The 16,310-nt window shown below is 45.6% G+C and overlaps 1 protein-coding gene across 1 annotated transcript in view; it reads left to right on the forward strand.

Moving 5' to 3' along the window:
* The window catches only part of INSR (insulin receptor), a 191,362-nt gene that overhangs the window by 150,982 nt on the left and 24,070 nt on the right, over positions 1-16,310 (forward strand). The window contains exons 10-12 of the mRNA XM_026455549.2: positions 216-417; positions 9,727-10,001; positions 10,995-11,134. Of these exons, the coding sequence (XP_026311334.1) occupies positions 216-417; positions 9,727-10,001; positions 10,995-11,134 (617 nt within the window). The remainder of the gene's footprint in view (positions 1-215; positions 418-9,726; positions 10,002-10,994; positions 11,135-16,310) is intronic.

The raw sequence follows: 16,310 nt of genomic DNA on the forward strand, positions 1-16,310 counted from the left end.
GGGGTGTGGTGTGTGTGGGGGGTGTGTGGTGTGTGTGTGTGGTGGTTATGTGTGGATGTGCGTGTGTGTGTGTGGTGTGTGTGTGGGGGGGTGTGTGGTGTGTGTGTGTGGGGTGTGTGGTGTGTGTGTGGGGTGCGTGTGTGTGGATGTGTGTGTGCGTGTGTGTGTGTTCAGCCGCAGAGACGCGAGCCCCGCTTTTCTGTTTCTTTCTCCAGGGCTGAAGCTGCCCTCGAGGACCTGGTCTCCACCATTCGAGTCTGAAGATTCTCAGAAGCATAACCAGAGTGAATATGAGGATTCAGCCGGTGAATGTTGCTCCTGTCCAAAGACAGACTCTCAGATCCTGAAGGAGCTGGAGGAGTCCTCGTTTCGGAAGACGTTTGAGGATTACCTGCACAACGTGGTTTTCGTCCCCAGGTCAGGACTTGGCGCTGGGCTCCCTTAGTGGGTGCCAGTTGGCTTGGTGCTGGTCATTGCTTAGGGACCCAGAGGTAGCGGGACCCAGAGACGGCAGAAGGGTGGGTGGAGTCTGAATGCAGCCCTGTCCTGGGTGGAGGAAGAGATCTTGGAATTTCGAAATTTCGAGCGGAATTTTATCAGGAAGAGCAAATAATCACACAAAAGGGGAAAAATGGACAAAACTCAGCATTTGCCTTTCTTACCTCTCCCAAGCTGGTCTCCATCTCAGTTCCAAAACAAACACCATTAGATGATTAAGACTTTCCTCTGTCTCTCTCTCTTTTATTTTTTTTTATTTTATTTTTTGTAACAGAGTCTCCCTCTGTCGTCCAGGCTGGAGTCCAGTGGCGCAATTTCGGCTTACCACAACCTCCCCTCCCTGGGTTCAAGTAATTCTCGTGCCTCAGCCTCCCAAGTAGCTGGGACTACAGGCACGCACCACCACACCCAGCTAATTTTTACATTTTTAGTAGAGACAGGGTTTCACCATGTTGGCCAGGCTGGTCTCGAACTCCTGACCTCAGGTGATCTGCCTGCCTCGGCCTCCCAAAGTGCTGGGATTATAAGTATGAGCCACCACGCCTGGCCATGATGATTAAGGCTTTAGCTGGGTGCAGTGGTGTAAGCCTGTGGTCCCACCTACTTGGGAAGCCGAGGTGGTAGGGTTGCTTGAGGCCAGCCTGGGCAACATAATGAGACCCCATCTCTACAAAAAGACAATTTAAAAATTAGCCAGGCATGGTAATGCATGCCTGAACTCCTAGCCCGTGGGGAGGCTGAGGAAGAAGGATCACAAGAGCCCAGGAGATCGAGGCTGCAATGAGCAGTGATGGCGCCACTGCACTCCAGCCTGGGTGACAGAGCGAGACCCTGTCTCTAAAAAAAAATTAAAAGTATCTGTTCAGATGCTTACCAATGTTATTCACCCGAGCAGTCTTTTCTCCCAGAACCATCAATGCATAAGAATTCTCTTTTTTTTTCTTTTCTTTTTCTTTTTTTCTTGCATGTTCCCCTGTGACCCCGAGTCCAAAAGAATGTTCAGTGGGACAGCCCGGACATTGAAGTGGCTGCTGTTTCACCTGTTAAAAACGAAATGTTGGCCAGGCGCAATGGCTGCCTCCTGTAATCCCAGCACTTTGAGATGGCCAAATTGGGACAATCAGTTGAGGCCAGAGGTGGAGACCAGCCTGAGCAACAGAGTGAGACCCTATCTCTACTGAAAAAGGAAACAAAAATAGCCAGACATGGTGGTGCATGCCTTGTAGTCCCAGCTACTCTGGAGGCTGAGGCGGGAGCATTGCTTGAGCACAGGAGTTGGAGGCTGCTGTGAGCTATGATGGCACCATTGCACTCCAGCCCGGGCAACAGAGCAAGACCCTGTCTCAAAAAGGAAAGAAAGAAAGAGAGAAAGAGAGAGAGAGAGAAGAAAAAAAAGAAAGAGAGGAAGGGAGGGAGGGGGGGAGAAAGAGAGGGAGGGAGGAAGGAAGGAAGGAGAAAAAGAGAAAGAGAAAATGAAAAAAAGGAAGAAAGAGAAAAAAGAGAAAGGAAAGAAAGAAAAAGAAAGAGGAAAGAAAAGAAAAGGAAGGAAGGAGAGAGAGGGAGAGAGAACAAAAGAAAGAGGAAAGGAGAAAGAAAGAGGAAAGAAAGCAGAAAGAGAGAGAGAAAGAAAGAAGAGAGAAGGAAAAGAAAAAAAAGAAAAAGAAAAAAATGCTGCCAGACTTGGAGAAGTGACCGAGTCAGTTGTGTCCACATGTAGTCACATTTCACATCCCAGGGCCACCTCCGCAGGCCATCTCTGGGGAGAATTTTCTCTGATTTCCTCCCCGTCCCTTGCCGGGCCCCTGCACCTGCTGGCGAAGATGTAGCTCGATCCCTCGAGCAAGTGATGGGAGCAAGTGGTCCAGGTTCAAAGCCAGGGTGCCCTTACTTGGACACAATGTGGCCTCCAAGTGTCAGAGCCCAGTGGTCTATCTAATGAAGTTCCCTCTGTCCTCAAAGCAGTTGGTTTTATTTCCACAGAAAAACCTCTTCAGGCACTGGTGCCAAGGACCCTAGGTATGACTCACCCGTACGACCCCTGGTGCCTGCTCCGTGCAGGGCCGGGGGTGTGCCAGGCAGATGCCTCGGAGAACGCAGGGGTTTCTGTGGCTTTTTGCATGCGGCAGGCTGCTGTGCTGGAGATGAGCTGCTTCACAAATTCAGAAATCCAATGCCTTTACTCTGAAATGAAATCTGGGCATGAATGGTGGGGGGAAATCTTCACTAACATACTCTTGCTAAAACATAGAAGCACAGGAGTGCTTTCTGGGTACCTCCTCCCTGCCTTCTGTTTGCAGCCACTGTTGGTTCACTAAACATCTCTTTGCACCTCCTGCGTGCATTTGCAGAAATGGGTGGGGGCCCCGGAGTCTGAGGTCCCCGCGGCTGGGTGCCCCGACCCAGCAACTCCTATACCATGAAGGGAGGGTGATCTGGAAACAGAATATTTTCATGAAAGGGTGACAGGATATGAACAAAAGAACACCGTGTCACTCACTGAATTCTACAGAAGAGAGTCAGGGACGTTTCTTTCTTTCTTTCTCTCTTTTTTTTTTTTTTTTTGAGATGGAGTTTCACTCTTGTTGCCCAGTCTGGAGTGCAGTGGTGCAATCTCGGCTCACCTCAACCTCCACCTCCCGGATTCAAGCGATTCTCCTGCCCCAGCCTCCCGAGTAGCTGGGATTACAGGCATGCGCCACCACGCCCGGCTAATTTTTGTATTTTTAGTAGAGACGGGGTTTCTCCATGTTGGTCAGGCTGGTCTCGAACTCTCGCCACCTTGGCCTCCCAAAGTGCCGGGATTACAGGTGTGAGCCACCACGCTGGGCCAGGGATGTTTCTTTTCAACTCGTGTCTTAGGAGAATGAAGCAGTAGGGTCCTGGGAGAGAGGAAAACCTTGGAGAACTTGGGAGAAAGGCAAGGAGATGTTACCCGTCGTGGGATTTTGGAGGAACAGGAGGTGAGACTAGAGAGGCAAGTTGGGACCACTTGGAGGGATTTTCTTCTTTTAGCAGTGTTGATTTATTTTTTTCCAGGCACCTGTGTGGCTTGATATGACCTCTAGTGGCCATTTGCAATACTATCTGTGGCCAAGAAGGGTCTAAAAATGTGTGGGCTTGGTCCAAAGTGGATGTCAATCTCAGTCCTGCTATTAATAATATTGGGGGGGGCCAGAGCTGGACGTGGTAACTCACGCCTATAATCCCAACACTTTGGGAGGCCCAGGCAGGGCAATCACTTGAGGCCAGGAGTTCGAGACCAGCCTGACCAAGATGGTGAAACTCCGTCACTCCAAGAAATATAAAAATTAGCTGTACGTGGTGACACACGCCTGTAATCCCAGCTACTTGGGAGGCCAAGGCAGGAGAATCGCTTGAACCCTGGAGGCGGAGGTGGCAGTGAGCCGAGATCTCGCCACTGCACTCCAGCCTGGATGACAGAGCAAGACTCTGTCTCAAAAAATACTACTACTAATAATAAATACATAATAGTAATTAATAATAATAAATCATATATGGGGTCAGATTATTCTAGGGCATGGAAACTGTCCTGGACAGTGTCCAGCAACACTGAGCAGCATCACTGGCTTGCACTCATCTGATGCCAGTAGCATGTCTTCCCCCCCAAAGTAGTAATAACCAAAGATATCTTCAGACGTTGCTACGTATCCCCCTGGGGGACTGGGGCAGAAGGACCCTTGGTTGAGACCACGAGTTTAGTGTGGGATTGTTGGATAATGAAATGCTGCCCAGGGTGGGCACCGTGGCTCATGTCTGTCATCCCAGCACTTTGGGAGGCCCAGGCAGGCTGATCACCTGAGGTCAGGAGTTCGAAACCAGCCTGGCCAACATGGCAAAACCCCGTCTCTACTAAAAATACAACACTTAGCGGGGCCATGGTGATACACGCCTGTAATCCCAGCTACTTGGGAGGCTGAGGCAGGAGAATCACTTGAACCCAGAAATTGGAAGTTGCAGTGAGCCAAGATCACCTCACCGTACTACAGCCAGAGCAACAGAGCATGTCTCAAAAAAAAAAAAAAAATTCTGCCTACGTAGGAAGTAGAACACTCGGTTGATGCTTTGTCTTTTGCCACTTCATGGTCTTTTTGGTTATAATCTTTTTGGTATATAAACTCATTTGGCCTATTTGATGAGCCCGTTTTACATCTCTGGTTATTCAGGTATCAATTTCTCGGTAGTTATTCATGAAGCACCAGCGTCTTGGTTATTTTCACAAGACCCATTGCATGTATAGAAATTATTTGAATCTTGCTCATATGGATATATCTTTGGCTTGATAAGTGCTGGAGCTATTTTCTTTTCCATTCTAGAATGTTGTTGGTCTTTTAATACAAAAAGACCACAAAGAAAATCTTAACAAATGCCCCCAAAGTAGGATTTGTTTTCTGACCACACATTTTCTTTTTTTTTTTTTGAGATGGAGTCTCGCTCTGTCAGCCAGGCTGGAGTACAGTGGCCGGATCTCAGCTCACTGCTAGCTCCGCCGCCCGGGTTTACGCCATTCACCTGCCTCAGCCTCCCGAGTAGCTAGGACTACAGGCGCCCGCCACCTCACCTGGATAGGTTTTTTGTATTTTTTAGTAGAGACGAGGTTTCACTGTATTAGCCAGGATGGTCTCAATCTCCTGACCTCGTGATCCGCCCGTCTCGGCCTCCCAAAGTGCTGGGATTACAGGCTTAAGCCACCGCGCCCGGCCAGACCACACATTTTCTGATGACGTTGCAATAGAAACTAAAAGTTAATTTTAAAAGTTTAAACAGAAAACTTTACTTCTTGGGGGTTAAAAGTTAAACACTTGCAGGCTGGGTGCAGTGGCTAACACCTGTAATCCCAGCACTTTGGGAGGCCAAGGCTTCTCACGAAGTCAGGAGTTTGAGACCAGCCTGGCCAATATGGTGAAACCCCATGTCTACTCAAAATACCAAAATTAGCCAGATGTGGTAACGTGTGCCTGTGGTCCCAGCTACTCGGGAGGTTGAGGCAGAAGAATCACTTGAACCCGGAAGGCAGAGGTTGCAGTGAGCCGAGATCAGGCCACTGCCCTCCAGCCTGGGCAACAGAGTGAGACTCCATCTAAAAAAAAAAAAAGTTTAAAAGTTAAACACTTACATATCTATTGGGTCAAAGCAGAAATGGAAACTTCCATTGAAGTCCTTTTGGAAAATAATGAAAACGTGAATATCACATACCTTCACTTGTAGAATATTGCCAAAGCTTGGCTTTGATATTAGTTAGCTGACTTAAATGGATTGATACATTAAGAAATAAACTTTAAACTGTAAAATATAATGTATTAGACAGGAAGGGAAAAGCAATAACAGCTAAGTCTGTGGTAAACATAATCAAAGGGAAAACACAAACCAGAAGGAAAGAAGATGACATAAAACTAGTGTCTGAAGAAAATTTTAATGTGTTAAAGTTCTTTGGACAACTGTGCACTTGGCTCAGTTTGAAAGTTTCAGCATGGTGGGAAAATTTAACTTGTCTAAATGGATTCAAAAAGAAGCAGAAAAATTAAGTGGTTATGAACCTTGGAAAAAGATATGTGTCAATTAATTTCCTCAAAAAAGTCCCTTGGCCCGGAGAGTTTTATAGACACGTTCTTTCAAGTTCTGAAAGAGCATCTATTTCCTATAATATAAAAACTATTTTAGGGCATAGAAATCTGTAAAAATTATCCCAGTTCATATTATGAAATGAACATAATGCCCTTAAAGAACTTGACAAAGAGGCCGGGCACGGTGGCTCATGCCTGTTATCCCAGTACTTTGGGAGGCCAAGGTGGGCAGATCACAAGGTCAAGACATTGAGACTATCCTGGCCAACATGGTGAAACCCTATCTCTACTAACAATACAAACATTAGCCAGACATGGTGGCACATGCCTGTAATCCCAGCTACTTGGGAGGCTGAGGCAGGAGAATCGCTTGAACCCGGGAGGCGGAGGTTGCAGTGAGCTGAGATCACACCATTGCACACTCCAGCATGGCAACAGAGTGAGACTCCATCTGAAAAAAAAAAAAAAAAAAAAAAACTTGACAAAGATACTGCACTGAACAAAAGCCACAGGCCAAGCTAATATGTGACATTAGATTCAAATGTCCCAAATAAAACACTGCACTGGCAATATTGTTTATCTCCAAAATGCAAGGATGGTTTAAGATCAGAATATTTGATAACATCATCTATTTCATCAAGAGGTGCAATAAGGAAGATCATATCTATTTCAATAACCTTAATTTAAAATTCCTAACTTAGAGAAAGGGGAGGAAAAAAAAAGAAGCCTCTCATAAAACTAGTAATAGAATATTTATTCTACAAGATAAATGTTGCCTAGGTTAAACCAACAGCCAAGCTAACGTCATTCTTAAAATTATTCTTAGTGTACTTAGGAACAAAACAAGGAAACCCCATCTCATCATTACTAATTAACATTTCTCTGGGCATCCAGCCAATGTAATAAGACAAGAAACAGAAATTAGAGTTGTAAAGAATGGAATGTGGGAAATAAAGTCATTGCTATTTGCAGAGTGTCTAGCTCAAGGGTAGGCAAACTATGGCCCATGGGCTAGCTGCCTGTTTTTGTAAATGAACTCTTATTGGAATGCAACCCCACCCACTTGTTTACACATCATCTGGGGCTGCTTTAAGCTACAATGACAGAGTAGTTGTGACAGAGGTCGTTTGGCTTGCAAAACCCAGAATACTTATTATCTAGCCCTTTACGGGAAAATTTTGCTGACCCCTCTTCTAGTGTGTCATTGAAAACCCAAGAAAGTCAATTATGAAACTTTTAAAATGAGTTAGAGTTTGGGAAAGTAGGTACAATAGAAATAAGTAAAAAAGACTGTAGATATACAAGCAATAATTAGAATATAAAATAAGGAAAAAGATCCCTTTCCAAATTGCCATAAAACCTTAGCACAACTCATAATAACCCCATCTAGAATCACTTGTAAGGGAACACATTTTAAAATGTTACTGATATATTAAATTGTATAAATAAACATGAAAGCCTGTATCAAACCATTTAAAGAAAGCTTACTGGCAAATGGAAAAGAGTAAGTTGTGTAGCATGATACATAAAAGGTTAATATCTTTAATGAATAAACAACCCAGTAGTAAGGAAAGCACAAGAAATTAATGGAAAAACAAAGGACAAGGAGGGGACAATTCTTTGGAGAATCACAGAGAACCAATAAAGGAAAAATGAAGTCACAATAATATAAAGATCTGCAAATAACATAGTCGAGTGATAGCGTATTTTTAATCTCTTGGGTTAAAAATCTAGACAAACTAAACACAGAAAGAAAAAAAAAACTGTTAAGGCTTAGGGTTGCTGAGATTGTCCTGGAATGCAGTCTCATGGCCTGCTGGTGGAACCACAAGTCGATATAGAGTTTCTGGACAACCATTTAGCTGTAGATATTAAGAAGCTTAAAGAGTTTCTTATCTCCCTGAACCTAGTGATACTTTACTCTAGGAATCTACTTTGGGGAAGTAATAAGACAATCAGATAATGATCAAAGGAATATTTATAACAGCAAAAAAAAAAATGGGAGCTGGGCGCGGTGGCTCATGCCTGTAATCCTGGCACTTTGGGAGGCTGAGGTGGGTGGATCACCTGAGGTCAGGAGTTCCAGACCAGCCTGGCCAACATAGCGAAACTCCGTCTCTACTAAAAATACAAAAATTAGTTTAACTGAGCGTGGTGGCGGACGCCTGTAATCCCAGCTACTCAGGAGGCTGAGGCAGGAGAATAGCTTGAACCCAGGAGGTGGAGGTTGCAGTGAGCCGAGATTGCGCCACTGCACTCTAGCCTGGGTGACATGAGTGAAACTCTGTCTCAAAATAAATTAAATAAAATAAGAATGATGGTTAAGTGAATGATGACTCATGTAGTAAATGGAATATTTTACAGTCATTTATCATTTACCAAGTTTTCTGCAGGGAGCACATGCTACTTCTGTAGGTGATGGGGGAAAACCCTAACATTAAAAAGGAAAAAATCCCAAAATTCTCTCCTAGTTAAGATGTTATGTTGAAAGGAAAATATTTAATAAATGCTTCCAATGTAACAAGTAAACAAAGTTTACTTATAAAACAGGCTTGATGCTCATCATGTTCACACATAATATTTACAGGGAAAAAATTGCCCAAAGGAAGCACTGGGCTGTGGATTTATAAGTGATTTACATTTTCTTTTTTTCTTTTTCTTTTTTTTTTTTTTTTTTGAGGCAGAGTCTCGCTCTGTCACCCAGGCTGGAGTGCAGTGGCGCAATCTCGGCTCACTGCAACCTCCGCCTCCCGGGTTCAAGCGACTCTCTTGCCTCAGCCTCCTGAGTAGTTGGGATTACAGCTGTACACCACCAGGCTCAGCTAATTTTTGTATTTTCAGTAGAGACAGCGTTTCCCCATGTTGGCCAGGCTGGTCTCGAACTCCTGACCTCAGGTTATCTGCCCGCCTGGCCTCCCAAAGTACTGGAATTACAGGCGTGAGCCACCTCGCCCAGCCTACATTTTCTCCTTTATCCTTTTTTCTTTGTATTTTAAAATTTGCTAGCTATCAACATTTGTTGTTTGATGTATCTTTTCAAGGGATGGGGAGAAGTGTGCTGATTGCACAGATGTTTCTTGGAGTTAATCTTCCTGACCTGAGTGCTGTGATTCCTTTTCTAAGAATTACAGCTTCATCACTCAAATTATGCAGGTGCCCTAAGCAGTCATAAGAAGGAGAAGATGTATTTTTTTCCTGTTTAAACTGACGGTGTCGATCAGTAGCTTGGACCATTGAGCAAATGCCATTTGGCAGGGCTTCCTGAAAAGCTAGACTCTTACGTGCTTTTGGTGTCTTATTTTTGTCACTGACCCTGGCTGGCCTATTTATCTGCAAAATGAAAAACCTGAAATCGAGCATGTCGAGGGGAATATCGGTGTGTGTCTACTATTGATGGTCTTAGAAGCACTCATCCCTCACGAGGTGGGTCTGCTCTAATCCTTCAGATGCTCACAAGGGCACCTTGAAAGCTGCTCTGGGTGGTCATTCCTGGCAGTCTGCATTGTCATCCATGTTCCCCACCGCTGCACCCTCCTGCACTCTGATCTTTCTTCTTCATCGAGCCTTTTAATTCTCCAGCGTCATTTAAAAAAAAAAAAAAAATGATGGTGGTGGTGTGATCATGCACGTCCTACTGTCGTTCCAGGCCATCTCGGAAACGCAGGTCCCTTGGCGATGTTGGGAATGTGACGGTGGCCGTACCCACGGTGGCAGCTTTCCCCAACACTTCCTCGACCAGCACGCCCACGAGTCCGGAGGAGCACAGGCCCTTCGAGAAGGTGGTGAACAAGGAGTCGCTGGTCATCTCCGGCTTGCGACACTTCACGGGCTATCGCATCGAGCTGCAGGCTTGCAACCAAGACACCCCTGAGGAACGGTGCAGTGTGGCAGCCTACGTCAGTGCCAGGACCATGCCTGAAGGTGGGGCTGCTGCCCTGGGGTCCGAGTGTCATGCGATGGGACACCCAGGCTGACCAAAGACAGATTCTCCACCCTCTGAGCAGTGCCTATCTGTATTTTACCTTATTGGCCTTCTTTTTTTTTTGAGACAGAGCCTTGCCCTGTGGCCCAGGCTGGAGTACAGTGGTGCTACCTCAGCTCACTCCAGCCTCTGCCTCCTCCATCAAGTGATTCCCTGCTTCAGCCTCCTGAGTAGCTGGGACTACAGGTGTCTGCCAGCACACCCAGCTAATTTTTGTATTTTAGTAGAGATGGGGTTTCACCATATTGCCCAGGCTGGTCTTGAACTCCTGGGCTCAAGTGATCCACCCACCTCGGCCTCTCAAAGTGCTGGGATTACAGGCATGAGCCACTGAGCCTGGCCTTTTTTTTTTTTTTTAATGAGATGAAGCCTTGCTCTGTCACCCAGGCTGGAGTGCAATGGCACAATCTTGGCTCACTGCAATCTCCGCCTCCCTGGTTCAAGCAATTCTCCTGCCTCACCCTCCCAAGTAGCTGGGACTACAAGTGTGTGCCACCACACCTGTATTTTCAGTGGAGACAGGGTTTCACCATGTTTCCCAGGCTGGTCTCCAATGCCTGAGCTCAGTTGGTCCACCAACCTTGAGCTCCCAAAGTGCTGGGATTACAGGCATGAGCCACCGTGCCAGGCCATATTTTCAAATTATAAGAGTCATAGGCAACCATTATGTAAACTTTAGAAAATACACCACTACACTGCAGCCTGGGTGACAGAGCAAGACTCCGTCTCAAAAAAAAAGTTATATGCAGAAAGTAATCCATTTAATCTTCCTAATAATCCTGTGGGATGAGTTTTAGATGTCCATTCTCCAATGAGGAAAATGGGATGTGGGAAAATGATGTCACCAGCCCAAGGTTGCACCATGGGCAGGTGGCAGAAGTGGGATCTGATCCAACAGTTACATCCCTGCCTCTCACTTCTTCTCCTTACAGCCAAGGCTGATGACATTGTTGGCCCTGTGACGCACGAAATCTTTGAGAACAACATCGTCCACTTAATGTGGCAGGAGCCGAAGGAGCCCAATGGTCTGATCGTGCTGTATGAAGTGAGTTATCGGCGATATGGTGATGAGGTAAGGCCCTTGACTCTTGGGCACGCCCCTTCACACTTCAGCATGCCCCTTCAGAGTTGCCCTTGGTACCTCCTTCCTCTGCTGAAATTCTGATTCCAGTGCTTCTCTCATCAGATACTGGGCTATTAGCACTTAAAGCCTTGATACTTGACTTCCCAGGAAGATGGGTCAGAACTGCCAACCTACAAGCTTGTTAGTTTTCTTAGTTTCTCACATTGCTTTTCAGCTGTGTCCTCTAAGTTGAATGATGTCTGTCTCCCACCACGACAGGAGACTCATTTCACTTTAGAAGGAGTTATTTGAGTCTTAAAACCTTGTAAGTTGCTGGGCATGGTGGCTCACACCTGTAATCCAAGCACTTTGGGAGGCTGAGGCAGGCAGACCACTTGAGGCCAGGAGTTTGAGACCAGGCTGGCTAACATGGTGAAACCCCATCTCTACTAAAAATACAAAAATTAGCCAGGTGTGGTGGTGGGTGCCTGTAATCCCAGCTACTCAGGAGGCTGAGGTGGGAAGCTGAGGCAGGAGAATCACTTGAACCCAGGAGGTGGAGGTTGCAGTGAGCCGAGATTGGCCATTGTACTCCAGCCTGGGTGACAGAGCAAGACTCTGTCTCAAAAACAGCAACAACAGGCCGGGCACGGTGGCTCATGCCCGTAATCCCAGCCCTTTGGGAGGCTGAGGCAGGTGGATCACAAGGTCAGGAGATCGAGACCATCCTGGCTAACATGGTGAAACTCTGTCTCTACTAAAAATGCAAAAAAATTAGCTGGGCGTAGTGGCGGGGGCCTGTAGTCCCAGCTACTCAGGAGGCTGAGGCAGGAAAATGGCGTGAACCTGGGAGGCGGAGCTTGCAGTGAGCCAAGATCACGCCACTGCACTCCAGCCTGGGCGACAGAGGGAGACTCCGTCTCAAAAAAAAGAAGAAAAAAAAAAAAAAACGCAACAACAACAACAAAAAAACTTGTAAGTTACCTTTTGTTGGATGCTTCCATTCAGCCAGACACCATGCAAGTGCTGGGTGAATGCAGAGATGCACAAGACACAGAATCCAAGACAAACAACCCAAAAGAACCCAAACAGTTGCTAAGCTATTCCCAGAGCTCACCATATGTCCCAAACACGTTTAGCACGTTACACACAGTATCTCATTGATCACATTTTATTACCTCTAGGAAATTTTGAGAGGCCCCATTGTTTTTATGGACAGCCAGGCAAAAGGAAAAAAAAAGGTGCTGTTAATTCTAATTTTATTTTTATTTTTTCCTAGAATATAGATCCTGAGCACTATTAAGTGTTTGTAAGATGCATTGCTTGTAAGATGCACTCCAATTTCAGAAATGCCAAAATGCAAAAATAATATACCTGTTGGGATTGAGGAAGTACAATACATCCTCACATTATCCCAGTGAGCTGGGTACTGAGGCTTCCAGAGTTTAAGCTGCTGCATAAAACCTGGAAGAATAGAATCAGGATCCAAATGCAAGACTGATATTCCAATCCAGATTTGCCAATTTTTTTTTTTTTTACCATAAAGGTTTGTATAGTAAACATGTTTGACTCTGTGGCCAGATGATTTCTGTTACAACTACTGAATTCCACCATTCTACTGAGAAAGCTGCTATGGATGATATGTAAATGAATGGGTGTGGTTGTGTGCCAATAAAACTTTATTTACAAAAACAAGTGGTGGGCCAGGTTTAGCTGGTGGGCCAGAGTTTGCCAACAACTAACAGAGGCTACAGCAAAATGTCTGATTTCCTGGAACTTTGAGAGGGAGTTCTCCTATAACCAGGTGGACCTCCCTCTGTTTACCCCTCCTGGGACCACATCTACTCTTGGCAACCAAAGATTTTGGCTTTGACAATAATTTAGAATTGAGATCCGTACACTATGGCTTGTGGGCCAAATCTGGCTTGCAGAGCATTGTAAAGAATGTGCAACAGGACTGAGGTCAGGACGTCAAGACCAGGCTGGGCAACATGGCGAAACTCCATCTCTACTAAAAATACAGAAATTAGCCAGGCGTAATGGCAGGTGCCTGTAATCCCAGCTACTCCTTGGGAGGCTAAGGCAGGGAGAATGGCTTGAACCCGGGAGACAGAGGTTGCGGTGAGCCAAGATCGTGCCACTGCACTCCAGCCTGGGTGACAGAGCAAGACTCTGTCTCAAAAAAAAAAAAAAAAAAAAAAAGAAAAGAAAAGACTATATGTGGCCCTTCACAGAAAAAGTAAACTTTCAAAACTAGCAAGTGTCCTTACTGAAATTGTCATTCTGGGCCTATTTTGGGGCCCTATTTGCTAAATGGATGGCTTGATTTGCCTTTGTTAACATTCGTTTTTAAAATAAAATTCCTTACCATACAAAGCTCAGCTAGTTTTTAATTGGCACAAACGTGCATATGCCTCTAATCCATATTCTTCAGTTACTTTCTTCTGCCTTTTGATGTCTCTGTCTGCAATAGCCTTTGGAATTATGATTTGTAGTTGCTACATAGAGTTTAATCTCATGATTGGGGTATCATTTATTTTTGGGTATTTGGATTGCCTCTGGTTTTCACCGTTTTAGGTAATACAGATTTTATCTGGAAAGCAGTTTCGCTTTTTGGATTGACAGCTTTAGTTACTGTTTCAGTCAGTTCTTGCTGCGTGACAAACTGCCCCCAAAGGTCCTGGTTGAAAACAAAGGACATTGGCCGGGCGCAGTGGCTCATGCCTGTAATCCCAGCACTTTGGGAGGCCGAGGCGGGTGGATCACGAGGTCAGGAGTTTGAGACCAGCCTGACCAACATGGTGAAACCCCGTCTCTACTAAAAATACAAAAATTAGCCGGGCATGGTGGTGCATGCCTGCAATCCCAGCTACTTGGGAGGCTGAGGCAGGAGAATCACTTGAAACTGGGAGGTGGAGGTTGCAGTGAGCTGAGATCACACCACTGCACTCTAGCCTGGGTGACAGAGACTCTGTTTCAGGCAAAAAAAAAAAAAAAAAAAAAAAAGACATTTATACTTTCTCTCAATTCTGCAGGTTCACTGGGTGATTCCTTTGTCGTGGGCCAGTTTGGCTGGAGCTGGATGGCCTCATTCACGTGACTGGGGCCTCAGCTGGGGACACTCGGAGCTTTTTCCGCATGTGTTCTCTCACTGCCCAGCGAGCTAGCCCAGGCAAGGAAGGACATGCTCCATATACAAACACTTCTCAGGACTCTGTTGACATCACATTTGCTAGTGTCCCTTTGGCAAAGTGAGCTCGTGGCTAAGCCCAGAATGAGGAAGTACAATGCATCCTCTGAGTATCTCAGTGAGCTGGATACTGAGGCTCCCAGAGTCTCATAGACACAGAAAGTCATGATTCCCTGGGGGCCGTAATTGCAAAATTTATTAATATATTATCCTATATGTATTAATCCTGTAGGTCCTAAGGAAATCATTCAAATTTGGGGCAGGGAACAAAGCTCTATGCACAAGATTTTCATCAGTAGCAAAATATGCAAACCACTAGACATCCATCCATTGGAGAATGGACACATGGAAGATGGGGCATCCATAGAATTGGTGGATGAAGAGCCATTTAAAACGATGTTTGGGGGCCAACCATGGTGGCTCGTGCCTATAATTCCAGTGACTCAGGAAGCTGAGGTGGGAGGATTGCTTTGAGGCCAGGAGTTTGAGACTGGGCAACATAGCCAGACCCCATCTCTGCAAAAAAATTTTCAAAATTAGCTAGGTGTGGTGGTCTGTGCCTATAGCCCCATCTGCTTGGGAGGCTGAGGCGAGAATTGCTTGAGCTCAGGAGCTCCAGGTTATAGTGGGCTATGACTCAGTCACTACACTCCAGACTGGGTGACAGAGCAAGAACACTCTGTCTCCAAAAAACTAAGATAAAATGTTTGAGATGACCTTTGTTCGGTGTAATGTAGAAGTTAAAATTACACGCTCTGGAATTTAGTTCCTTTGTGTTATCCCCCAGAAGTTAAGAATCCCCCCGTATCCAAACTAGCTTATGATAGAGGAAAAGCTTATTAGCTCCCAGACCTGAACAACTGAGGAGTTTCAGGAATGGCTGGATCCAGGATTCCTTTGGGTCGATTGCATCTTTTTTTTTTTTTGAGATGGAGTCTCGTTCACTCTGTCATCCAGGCTGGAGTGCAGTGGTGCAATCTCAGCTCACTGCAACCTCTGCCTCCCGGGTTTAAGCGATTCTCCTGCCTCAGCCTCCTGAGTAGCTGGGATTACAGGCACCCACCACCACACCTAGCTGATTTTTGTATTTTTAATGGAGATGGGGTTTCACCATGTTGGCCTGGCTGGTCTCGAACTCCTGACCTCAGGTAATCCACCTTGGCATTCCAAAGTGCTGGGATTACAGGTGTGAGCCACCACGCCTGGCCTGGGTGGGTCGCATCTTAAGGCTCCTGGCAGTGAGCCCAGTAGCTCCTGGCTGTCCACCTGTGGTTGTAGTGGTTCCAAACCTCATTTCTTTGCGGTGCCAAACCCAGAGGAAGACAGAGTGCATCCCAGCATTCCCAGCTAGACTGAGGTCATGTGACACCCAATGCCCAATCATGTGACCAGAGGAATGCTGTATGCTGATTGGCTTGGGCATGAGGGATTTTTTTTTTTTTTTAATTTAGAAACAGCTTTATTGAGATGTAACTTACATGCTATAATATTCACTCCCACCACGTGCTAGAGAGAATTTTGTAAATGTAGTAAAATTATATTCCAACAGTATAAATTGTGTACATAAAAATAAAGTTTTAGGCCGGGAGCAGTGACTCACGCCTGTAATCCTAGCACCTTGGGAGGGCGGATCACCTGAGGTCAGGGTTCAAGACCAGCCCGGCCCAACATGGTGAAACCTTGTGTCTACTAAAAATACAAAAATTAGCTGGGCGTGGTGGCGTGCGCCTGTAGTCCCAACTACTCGGGAGGCTAAGACAGGAGAATCGCTTGAACCCGGGAGGCAGAGATTGCAGTGATCCAAGATCACACCACTGCACGCCAGCCTGGATGACAGAGTGAGACTCCATCTCTCTGTATATATGTAAATAAATAAAGTTGTACATCACTTTTTTTCTTGATCAAAGCAATGCTAGGTAATTAAGGAAATTGTTGGCAATAACAAATTCTATGTGTCTATGAAAAGGTTCTTTTTTTTTTTTTTTTTTTTTTTTT

The sequence above is a fragment of the Piliocolobus tephrosceles genome, chromosome 21 (assembly GCF_002776525.5).
Source record: "Piliocolobus tephrosceles isolate RC106 chromosome 21, ASM277652v3, whole genome shotgun sequence".
Lineage (NCBI taxonomy): Eukaryota > Metazoa > Chordata > Mammalia > Primates > Cercopithecidae > Piliocolobus > Piliocolobus tephrosceles.